The following is a 12,680-nucleotide window of genomic DNA, read 5'->3' as shown; positions in this document are numbered from 1 at the left end:
GAACTAACCTGTGCCACCTTAACAGAATTCTGAGTGGAGCCCCCAGAATGATAATCAACCTTGAACCTTTTCACCAACTCTTCAAACCTGCAACAGAGCATAAAAAAGACAGGTCGGTTAAAAGGCAGTTCCTGTGCGAGGGGTTTAGAAGTCAAGATGTAAAGCTGTGGGGTTGGGATGGGGGTCAGCAGGATACACTGTGCTCATTAGTTTCTTTACAAGGTGTGAGATGAGAAAACCAAGGGTAGAAGCACATTAAGAGCCTAGAAAAGCACGACCAGCACATAAACCGCACTGGCACAGAGACACAGGACGAGATTTCTTGCCCACAAAACACTTATTACACATAAAGCTAGACTATAACTGAATAGTAACAATAATATATTATTTTCTGGGGACATTCAAACCTGAAGCATGTTCTCATTTACGAGACCCATATTTATTTCATACTACGTACCAATGCAGTGCTTCAGCTTGGACTATCCTGTGACTGCTGTGTCAAAGCTGGATCTCAATAAAGCAGCAAGTATAAAACATGCTGCCTAACGCCAAAAAATGTGAACAGTTGAAAAGTCCACACCTCCAACACTAGGTTTCTTTCAGAAACCCTTAGGCCTCGTTCACATTTACGTTAAGGAGATCCAGCTGCCTGATAGGGCGTAAACGCCGGAAAGCGGCTGGATCACCATCTGACCTCATTAGTTATAGGGGATCCCAAACGTCATATCCTGCATGATCTATTAGGTTGCTCTATGCCAAAACAGACTGCTGGATCGCTTAAGGGAGATGTGAATGAAGCTTTAAAGGGGTTTTCCGAGATGTTTTATTTTTATTGATGACCTATCCTCAGACAACTGGCCCCCCTGACAATCAGCTGGTTGAAGAACGCAGCCAGCACAGCCTTTGCTTCATTGTTTACCTGCCCGCCGTCGACATCACAGGTGTAATTACAAGACGTCCCATTCTCTTCAATGGGACAGCTTCTTGAAATTGAGGGCGGCGAGCAGGTAAACAATGAAGGGAAGGATGCGCTGACACAGCATGCAGCCTTCTCTTCAACCAGCTGATCAGCAGGGGTGCCAGGTGTCTGAGGTAGGGGTGGGCGATATGGCCTAAAATCTATATTGCAATATAATTTTAAGCATGTGCGATATGCAATATATTGTTTTCTATATGGGCGGGGGGGGGGGTTAAACTTTTTTTTTTTTTACTTTTTATTTAATAACTAACTATTAGCCTCCTTGTCATAATCACCCTAATAGAGCTCTATCAGGGTGAATAGGACTTTACACTCTCCCTGCTGCCCTGTGCTTTGTGCACACAACAGCAGGGAGCTGACCATGGCAGCCAGCCTCTCATGCGCCTCCCAGCCTCTGATCCGCCCCCCAGCCTCTCCCTCTCATCAGCCCCCTCTGGGAACTCAAACCCACCCCCCCTCCCTCCCCAGTATTAATCATTGGTGGCAGTGGGCAGTTCCGATCGGAGTCCCAGCAGTGTAATGCTGGGGCTCCGATCGGTTACCATGGCAGCCAGGACGCTACTGAAGTCCTGGCTGCCATGGTATGTTAGTGAGCAGCATTATACTCACATGCGCCGTGGCCGCCGGGCGCTCCTTCTCATAGGTCTGTGTGGCGCATTGCTAATGCTATAAGCATTAGCAATGCGCCGCACAGACGGAAGAAGGAGCGACCGGCGGCCATGGCGCACGCGAGTATAATGCTGCTCACTAACATACCATGGCAGCCAGGACTTCAGTAGCGTGACTCCTGGCTGCCATGGTAACCGATCGGAGCCCCAGCATTATACTGCTGGGACTCCGGAACTGCCCACTGCCACCAATGCAAAGACTGAAGAACATTCCCGGCACCCGACCTCTGACAGGACGCTGTGATCCGCGCAATTAACCCCTCAATTGCGGCGGATCGCAGTGTGCAGTCATAGGGGCCGGGATATGGCCGGCACATGAACGCTACGTTGGTATTCAGGCATTCATTGGTGGCGCAGTGGCCACAGTCCCTCCCCTCCTCCTCTGTTCTTATTAGTGGCCAGCGGCAGCCGCGCACAGTGGGGAGGGAGGGACTCCCTCCTTCTCCACTGTGCCGCCTCAGGAGAACATGGTGGGCGCCGAGAGCGCAATCATTCACTACAGGTGAACAGTTGAAAATATCGCGGTCCGGCGATATGCACAAAATCCATATCGTGGCACAAATTTATATCGCATATCGCCCACCTCTAGTCTGAGTATAGGTCATGAATAAAAATCTCAGAAAACCCCTTTAATCAAGTTTCACACTGGCGTTAAGAGATCTAGCAGGCTATTCCAAAGAGCTCTCTGGATCTAGCATTGCCGGATGGTACCTTGAATGACTGCCGGCCCCATTAAAGGGTTTTTTTCAAGATTTGAATACTGATGACTTATCTATCCTCTGGATAGGTAGTCAGTATGTGATCAGTGGTGGTCCAACACCTAGGACCCCCGCTGACGAGCCGTTTGAGAAGGAATCAGCGCTTGCAGTACCACCGCAGCCTTCTCTCCACTTTTCCCAGGCCAGTGACAACACGTTTATTGGTCACATGGTAATTTGTCACATTTTCCCCATCCATTACTATGATTAACTTGAAGAGAACCTGCCACAGTATTGACAAGTCCAATTATGGATCAACACATCTTCACTATCATACAAATATTGGTGTTTGAGGATTCCAACAATTAGGGCTCATGAACACGACCACGGTTTTCTTTCGTGAGCCATCTGCATTATTTGTGGATAGCACACTGACCCATTCATTTCTATAGGGCCATGCACACATCTGTATTTTTTGACAATCCGTTTGATTGCTCCGCTAATTATAGAACATGTCTTATTCTGGTCCTCATTGCATTTCTATTGATGAGACACACATGGGGCACACTGAAGTTATCCGTATTTTCGGGACTCCTTGTTTTGCAGACTGAAATATGGACAGAGTCTAAAATGTGTCTGGTGAAACTCCTGGCTGGAATGTGAATATAGGAGGAGGGGGCTGTAGTTACTTTCATGACAACCCTGCCTCCGGCATCTGTTGGGGGGGGGGGTTAATACTTAATTTTGGTTCACATCTTGGCCTTATAGTGAGGGACTTGATACAAATACAGATTTCTTGTTTAACCCCTTTGTACTATGGTTAGTTTATTACTATAACATAAGCACAAAGGATGCATTCTGCATCTTAGGCTACAGAATTTACACAGTATTACCCTGGTGTTTTAACGTTTTCTGTATGGTGTCAGGCTATGGCACTGTGAGAGCTGCATTCCATTGATAGCTACATTTACATCTCTCCTACGTAGCCATATTATGACAAACTGTGAAGGCCTAGAAATGCCATTTCCAAAAGACTTTGCATAACATTTCAATTTTATGGATGGTCTTAAACATTTTGACAACTAAGAGTTTGAAATTAGAGTAAAAGTGGAGTATTTATGCTGCATATTAAACAGACATGCTACTGAAACAGCATGGAAGCTTATGTCAACACCTAAATGAACACTGAACCTAAGGACCCATTCACACGACTATTGCTGAAACGATTACTCGATTGAATAAAGTAATTTCGACACGAAAAAAAATCCTTGATGCAAATTTACCATTGAGAATTCGTTTGTCAGGTGACCACAGAGCAGGAGTGACGTGCTACTACTCACAGCTCCGTGGTCACCCACCAGTCCGCACACTGCACTACTGCTCCTGACACAGTCAGGACATAGTACATGTATGCATGCACTATGACCTGACGCTGTGGACAGAGGAGTTGTGGAGCGGCGCCCCTACAGGAGAGGTAAGTATTAAAGGGCCGCTGGAGACTAGGAGCCTAGATAGTGGCACTGGGGGAAGGTGATGGCACAGAGAACTGATGGCATGGGTGGAGCTGATGGCACAGTGAAGCTGATGGCAACTGGGGGGGGGGGGCTGATGGCACAAAGGACCGATTGCACAGGGGTCTGATTACATTTTATTTTATAAAGGAAACCGTTTTTAATTATTATTTTCTTAGAGTACTCGATTAATCATTGGATTAAATCAATAGATTACTAAAATAAATCGATAGCTGCAGCCCTACACAGGACTGTGTATTTTGGCCCACATCTGTTCCGCACTCAATTTCACCTGCCACAACACACACCACAATGTAGAACCCACACAAAAGGGTGCAAAATTCTGGTTGTGTGATCATTGACCAATCACTGTAACCAATTTATACTTCGACAGTCTCTGCTCAATCGCATTGAAAGGGCTTGCAAGGGTGTAGCTATAGGGGAAGCAAGGGAAGAGGCTGCTTTGGGGTCCAAACTCAGAAGGGGCCCACCCAGGCTCCCTCAACAGTATTATACAATGGCATTATGTACAGTAACAGTGGCCCAGTTCAAAAATTTGCTGTGGGGCCCAGTCATTCCTAGTTACGTCACTGAGCGGGATTGTCTCATCTCACCCTTACTAGGGTGAGATGGGACCAAACCTCGACCAACAGGCCAGGAAACAGCGATGAGCTGTTTCAGTAGCTCCTGCTGGCGTGCATGAGAACTACTGTAGCACAGCACGGTACTATACTGTATGTTTCTCTAACTCAAACATTGCTTGCTATGCAGTTTCTGTAGCTCCCATGCACTGCGCTGTTTCCCAGTGGTCGGGTGTATTCTAATCTCTCCTTACCAAGTTTTCCAGGTAGATAGTGTGATACGTAAAAACATCTTCATTTAATGGGGGACTCAATGGGACGCTAGTAACTATTAGGGTTGTTGCGGGTATCAAAATTTCGATACCCAATCAATACTTTTGCCCCGGTATCGATACGATACCGGGATTTCCATTTTTTCAATATTGGGCTGCGCTTCTGCGCAGTCTAGTATCTCTGAACATGAGGGCGCTGCTGTCAGGGCGCTCATGTTCCCTCAGCAGCACAGGGGAGAAGGAAGCTGTCCTACCTTCCCCCTGTGCTGCCACCAATGAACGGAGAGAGGGGCGGGCGCACTGCACCACCAATGATAGGACTTTCCCTACATATAGCGGCACCCAGAGATCTCCCAGCACTTACCATTATTCCTGGGCGCCGCTCCGTTCACCCGCTGTGCCCCATTACTGTCTCCTCTCCTGCTCCATATGCCAATTATCGGCGCAATGAGGAGGAGACATCGGCTTCTCTAGTGGGCGAGCCTTCTCCCTGCGATTGGACAACAGTTCTACAGCCAGGGAGAAGGAACACCCACTAGAGAAGCTGATGTCTCCTCCCCATTGCTCCGATAATTAGCATATAGAGCAGGAGAGGAGACAGTAATGGGGCACTGCGGGCGAACGGAGCTGCGCCCAGGAATAGTAGTAAGTGCTGGGTAATCGCTGGGTGCCGCTCTGTGTAGCCTAATACTTAAAGTCTGGACCCAGAAAAATTAGTCTTTACACATAATACAGGAGGCGGGTGCCGGCAGCAGAATCGCATTGCCGGCACCCTGCCCCTGACAACTGCCACTGATCTGCCAGTACCCGCCTCCTGTATTAAGTAATTATCATTGGTGGCGCAGTGCGCCGGCCCCTCTCAACCCCCCCAGTATTAAAATCATTGGTGGCAGTGGCCACAGGGTCCGGTCCCCTCCCCTCCCCCTCATTGGTGGTGCAGTGACAGCTTCTGATCGGAGCCCCAGCAGTGTAATCCTGGGGCTCAGATAGGTTACCATGGCAGCCAGAACACTACTGAAGCCCTGGCTGCCATGGTAACATCCCTGATGCTGTGTGCACAAAGCACAGAGCAGCAGCGACAGTGTGAAGTCCTATTCACCCTGATAGAGCTCTATCAGGGTGAATAGGACAAGGGATGAAAAAAAATCCCAGGTATTTAATAGTTAAATAAAAAGTGTAAAAAAAAAAAAAAAAAAGGGAAACCCCCCCCCCCACCAAAATATTAAGTATGAATCACCCCCTTTCCCAATTTCACAAATAAAATGTATAAATAACAAACATATTACATATCACCACGTCAGAAAAGTCCAAACTATTAACCCCTTAAGGACTCAGCCCTATTTCACCTTAAGGACTTGGCCATTTTTTTGCAAATCTGACCAGTGTCACTTTAAGTGGTGATAACTTTAGGCTGGGTTCACACTTGAGCGTTTTACAGCGCGTTCAAACGTGCTGTAAAACGCTCAACACATGAAAACCAATGCTTCCCTATGGCCCTGGTTCTCACTTGAGCGTTTTACAGCGCTGAAAAACGCGCTGTAAAACGCCCTACGCTCAAACAAGTACTTGAGCTTCTTTGGGGCGTTTTGACGCGCGTTTGTGGCCATAGGACATTGCAGTCAATCACACAAACGCGCGTCAAACGCGCGTTTACTATTGCAAAAAACGCTCGTCAAAAACGCGCGTTAAACGTGCATATCAAAGACGCTCAGGTCTGAACCCAGCCTTAAAACGCTTTGACTTATCCAGGCCATTCTGAGATTGTTTTTTCGTCACATATTGTACTTCATGACACTGGTAAAATGAAGTAAAAAAAATTCATTTTTATTTATAAAAAAATACCAAATTTACCCAAAATTTGTAAAAAAAATAAATAAATTGGAGATTTCCAAGTTTCAATTTCTCTACTTCTATAATACATAGTAATACCTCCCAAAAATTGTTATTTCTTTACATTCCCCATATGTCTACTTCATGTTTGGATCATTTTGGGAATGATATTTTATTTTTTGGGGATGTTACAAGGCTTAGAAGTTTAGAAGCAAATCTTGAAATTCTTCTGAAATTTTCAAAAACCCAATTTTTGGTGACCAGTTCAGGTCTGAAGTCACTTTGCGAGGCTTACATAATAGAAACCACCCAAAAATGACCCCATTCTATAAACTACACCCCTCAAGGTATTCAAAACTGATTTTACAAACTTTGTTAACCCTTTAGGTGTTGCACAAGATTTAATGGAAAATAGAGATACAATTTCAAAATTTCACTTTTTTGGCAGATTTTCCATTTTAATATTGATTAATTTAATATTTTTTTTCCAGTTACAAAGCAAGGGTTAACAGCCAAACAAAACTCAATATTTATGGCCCCGATTCTGTAGTTTACAGAAACACCCCATATGTGGTCGTAAACCGCTGTACGGGCACACGGCAGGGCGCAGAAGGAAAGGAATGCCATACGGTTTTTGGAAGGCAGATTTTGCTGGACTGGTTTTTTTGACACCATGTCCCATTTGAAGCCACCCTCATGCACCCCTAGAGTAGAAACTCCAAAAAAGTGACCCCATTTTAGAAACTACAGGATAGGGTGGCAGTTTTGTTGGTACTAGTTTAGGGTACATATGATTTTACACTTTTTGTGAGGCAAGATAACAAGAAATAGCTTTTTTGGCACCGTTTTTTTTTTTTTGTTATTTACAACATTCATCTGACAGGTTAGATCATGTGGTATTTTTATAGAGCAGGTTGTCACGGACGCGGCGATGCCTAATATGTCTAAAAAAAATTATTTATGCAAGTTTTACACAATGATTTCATTTTTTAAACAAAAAAGAAATCATGTTTTAGTGTTTCCATAGTCTGAGAGCCATAGTTTTTTCAGTTTTTGGGTGATTATCTTAGGTAGGGTATGATTTTTGCGGGATGAGATGACGGTTTGATTGGTACTATTTTGGTGTACATGCGACTTTTTTGATCACTTTTATTACCTTGTTTGGGAAGTAAGGTGGGCAAAATTTCAATTTTCTCATAGTTTTTATTTTTTTTATTTTTATGGCGTTCACCGTGCGGGGAAAGTAACATGACCGTTTTATAGATCAGGTCGTTACGGACGCGGCGATACCTAATGTGTAGTGTACTTTATTTTTTTCATTTTTATTCAGTGATAAAAAAAAAAAATTTAATCTTTACTTTTTGCTCTTTTTCTTTTACCTCTAGACATATTTTGAAGTTATTCACACACAGCCGTGTGAGGGCTCATTTTTTGCGGGGCGATCTGTACTTTTCAGTGATACCATTTTGAAGTGTGTGTGACTTTTTGATCACTTTTTATAAAAATTACGTGGTGATTCCCATGATGTGTATTTTTTTTTAATGATAACCGGTAAGTATTTTGATTTTGGGTAAAGTATTTTTTTACTTTTAAGTCACCCTGGCAGTCATTAGATTGGCCATTGTGTTCAATGATGGTTATACAGCCATCATTGAACATTTCATTTTCAATATAACAATACAGTGCTGTCACCTAGGGGCCTGTATTGATAAATTTCACTAATAGCTGCTGAAGCCTGCTTGAGGCTTTGGGCTATTAGTACAGCATAAATAGGTTCCTCAATCCCAACTGGAGAACGCAATTACAGGAACGTGAACGCGCAGCTCCCGCTTCCGGACTGCTCAGATGCCATGGTCACATTTGACCACAGCATCTGAGGAGTGACATGTATGCGATCAGCCTTATGATGTTATTATTGACATCACCCGTGATGCAAGGAGGCTGGTCACAATCGGGGCCTGCTATTAGCTGCACCTATCAGTCTCCGGAAGTTTTGATCCGTACGACAGATGCAGCAGCGGCTGTGCAGGAAACCAGAGTGACGTGGGTGGCGGGGATAGTATGATCTATAGCAGGGGCCTGGGCATCGTGGGGGGCATTTTTAGAATTGGATAACCCCTTTAAAGTACCATAAGTGCCAGACTTCTTGATCAATACATTGTCTAAAGATCCCATCAAGATCATTAAAGAGGACTTTTCACTGGGCCTAACATCCCAATATTATTACCTGGCAGTGTAGAACTTTATTAGATGTCAGGACACTTTCTTTTTCAGCTCGGCTTCTGCATTCTCCTGCTGTGCGCCACATTAACTTTTGCCGCCCTGTATGCTAATTTTCAGCATCGGTACAGGGGGGAGGAGGAGACTGGTTTCTTAATGGGCATCTCCTCCTCCCTCGCAGCGGAGAATATCACAGCCAGGGAGAAGGTGAGCTTACCCCCTGCAGCCCTCCCTGAAAACACACATGTGCGTGGCTGCTGCAGGCTGGGTCTCATAGGCACTCTGTCAGTGTAATGATGACAGGCAATGCATTACAATACACAATGTATTGTAAGGCATTGTAGAGGGAATCAGACCCCCAAAGCTTGAGGTCTCACACTAGGGACAAAAATTAAAATAAAATAAAATAAAAAAGTGGTTTTACATAAAAACATAAGTTTCAATTAAAAACAAAAAAACACCCCTTTACTAAAAGTCCTATAAAATTGTAAATAAAAAATTTAATAAAAGACAACATTAGGTATCCCTGTGTCCATAACGACCGGCTCTATAAAAATATCACATGATCTACCCCCTCAGGTGAACACTGTAAAAAAATAAAATAAAAACTGTGCCAAAACAGCCATCTTTTGGTCACCTTGATCAAAAAGCACTATGTAGCACAAAATGGTACCAATGAAAAAGTCAACTCATCCTGCAAAAAGAACGAGCCCCCACATGGGACAATTGCCAGAACTTAAAAAAAAATAAAAATACATTTGCTTTCACTGTTTAACGGAAAAAATAAAAATAAAAAAAGGACGGTTATCTGTGTCCGTAAAACTGTGCTCTATAAAAATAATAAATGATCTACCCATGAACACCATAATAAAAAAAAACATCCTGAGGATAGGTCATCAATATCAAAATCTTGGAAAACCCCTTTATCAGCAGCACTATGACTGGTTCCCGTATTGCTGTTTTCTGTAGGGAGAGGGATTTTTATGTTCTCGTTTCCTTGGTGGCTGTACTGATATTTAATGATGCTTTTGATATTAATTGGTACAATATTATGCCCGTTTGTTGGTTGTGTTTATATAAATAGTAATCATACTGCAGCACAAATCACCATTGCTAGAATTGTGGGGATTAGGACTCATCTGTATACAGAGGTTGGTAGCTCTGCAGTAATCACCTCTGTAACACTCACCCCCTCCTTTCTAATTCACAATGCTTCAGTCACTTGACAGAGCATCTCATGTGGAGTTCAAGAGATATTAGCTGCCGCATACCCACTCTGAAAGCAAGAGGCCCATTCTCTCCAGATGACTCATTACAAGCAGAATGAAGTGTTCTAGCTTTAAATACCAAGCACTAAAAATAACACCGCAGCTGCCACCAGTTGTGCCCCCCTTCGCTGCTTGTCCTGTCTCCAGTATTTCATATGTGAAGTACAAAAGGGTCACTTTTCATAGAAAGAAAAAGAAACCCTGCATATGAAATCAAAGTGGAAGCTGTTAGGCCTCTTTTACACAGGCGTTCCAGATTTGCTCCGGATGAGTCATGTGTGCATTGCGGGAAAGCATTTGCACGCACGTGAGAAAAAACAATGTGGTACCAGACCCGAACCCAGACTTCTTCACTGAAGTTTGGGTTTGGTGTTCTATTTTATTAATTTTCCTTATAACATGGTTATAAAGGGAAAATAATAGCATTCTTAATACAGAATGCTTAGTAAAATGTGGATTGAGGGGTTAAAAAAATAAAAAAAAAAATTAACTCACCTCATCCACTTGTTCGCACAGCCGGCATAGTCTTCTTGCTTCTTCTTTCAGGACCTGCAAAAAGACCTTTGATGATGCAATCGCGCTTACTACGTGATGAGCGCGGTGACGTCAGCGCAGGTCCTGCTGAATGAAGATAGAAATCTCCTGAAAGAAGATGCAAGACGACGATGCTGGCTGCGCGATCAATTGGATGAGGCGATTTAATTTATTTTTTTAGCCCCTAAAGTAGGGATCGACCGATATTGATTTTTTAGGGCCGATACCGATAATTTGTGAACTTTCAGGCCGATAGCCGATAATTTATACCGATATTCTGGGAATTTTCATTTTTGAGAAAAATAATAATTTCCTACACAAATCTGCTGAAAATTAATATGTTTATTGTTAATGTGTATTTTTTATTTTTTTTTGTAAATCTTTTTCATTTATACTTAATATTTGTGTTTTGTTTTTTTTACTAACTTTTAGCCCCCTTAGGGACTAGAACCCTTGTCCTATTCACCCTGATAGATCTCTATCAGGGTGAATAGGAGCTCACACTGTCCCTGCTGCTCTGTGCTCTATGCACACAGCAGCATGGAGCTCATCATGGCAGCCAGGGCTTCAATAGCGTCCTGGCTGCCATGGTAACCGATCGGAGCCCCAGGATTACACAGCTGGGGTTCCGATCGGAGGAGCAGGGGAGAGGGAATCCTGTGGCCACTGCCACCAATGATTAATACTGGGGGGGGGGCGCACTGCGCCACCAATGTTTTTACGATTGGGATGGGGGTGGGGGGCGCACTGCGCCACCAATGATTAATACTGGGGGGCTTGGGGGGGCACACTGCGCCACCAATGAAGATAAGTCTCTCATTTATTCATATACAGGAGGCGGGAGCTGGCTGCAGAATCACATAGCCGGCTCCCGACCTCTATGAGCGGTAGCTGCGATCCGCGGCACCTAAGGGGTTAACTACCGCAGACCGCAGCTATTTCTCATAGAGGCCAGGAGCCGGCTATGTGATTCTGAAGCCAGCTCCCGCCTCCTGTATATGAATTAATGAAAGGCTTATCTTCATTGGTGGAGCGGTGGCCACAGCCCCGCCCCTCCTCTTGTCCTCCCTCCTCTAACTGGCGGCAGCGGCAGCAGCAGCACAGGGGGAGGGAGACACTGCTTCCTTCTCCCCTGTGCTGCTGAGGGAACATGGAGCGCTGACAGCAGCGCGTTCTGTGTTCCCCATACGTTATCGGAATATCGGCAAAATAGATGCCGATAACGTTCAAAATCCTCAATATCGACCGATAATCGGTCGATCCCTACCCTAAAGCCACATTTTAGTAAGCATTCTGTATTAAGAATGTTATTATTTTCCCTTATAACCATGTTATAAGGGAAAATACAGTGAATACACTTTAATGGGGTCCAGGGTTGCTTTCATCCCTATCTACTAGCAACAATGCGTGAAAAATCGCACAGCATGCGCACTTGCTTGCGATTTTCACACAGACCCATTCATTTCTATGGGGCCTCCGTTGAGTGAAAAAACTGAATATAGAACATGCCGCGATTTTCACGTAATGCACAAGTGATGCGTGAAAATCTCCACTCATCTGAACAGCCCCATTGAAGTAAATGGGTCCGCGTTCAGTGCGGGTGCAATGCATTCACCTCACGCATTGCACCCGTGCGGAAAACTTGCCGGTGTGAAAGGGGCCTTAAACTGAACAGAAGCTGAAACTGCACAATGAGAAATCCTAGCAGAAAGAATTAGGCTACATTCACACTAGCGTTTTTTGTTCCGGCAGGGTTCAGCAAAAACTCTTCCGTTACTGATAATACAACCGTCTGCATCCGTTCTGAACGGATCCTGTTGTATTATCTTTAACAAGATGGATCCGTCATGAACTCCACTGAAAGTCAATGGGGGACGGAACAGTTTTCTATTGTGGCAGATCCGTCCCCATTCACTTGCACCGGATACGTCTTGCTCCGCATCTCAGGGAACGCAACTAAATGGAACGGAATGCATTTCGGAGGATTCTGTTCTGTTTTGTCCCCATTGACAATGAATGGGGAAAAAAAAAATATCATTTTTTTCCGGTATTGAGCCCCTATAACGGAACTCAACACCAGAAAACTTAAACGCTAGTGTTAAAGTAGCCTAAGCAAGGG

The 12,680-nt window shown here is 44.3% G+C and overlaps 1 protein-coding gene across 2 annotated transcripts in view; it reads right to left on the bottom strand.

The window, feature by feature from the left end:
- Positions 1-12,680, bottom strand: part of ADK (adenosine kinase) — a 448,015-nt gene that overhangs the window by 269,752 nt on the left and 165,583 nt on the right. For both annotated transcript variants that reach the window (XM_040434741.1, XM_040434742.1), the window contains exon 4: positions 9-87. In XM_040434741.1, coding sequence (XP_040290675.1) covers positions 9-87 — 79 coding nt within the window. The remainder of the gene's footprint in view (positions 1-8; positions 88-12,680) is intronic.

Source organism: Bufo bufo, chromosome 6 (genome assembly GCF_905171765.1).
Source record: "Bufo bufo chromosome 6, aBufBuf1.1, whole genome shotgun sequence".
Taxonomy (NCBI): Eukaryota; Metazoa; Chordata; class Amphibia; order Anura; family Bufonidae; genus Bufo; species Bufo bufo.
The sequence above is the reverse complement of the archived record's forward strand: the minus strand, read 5'-3'. Positions and strand labels throughout refer to the sequence as shown.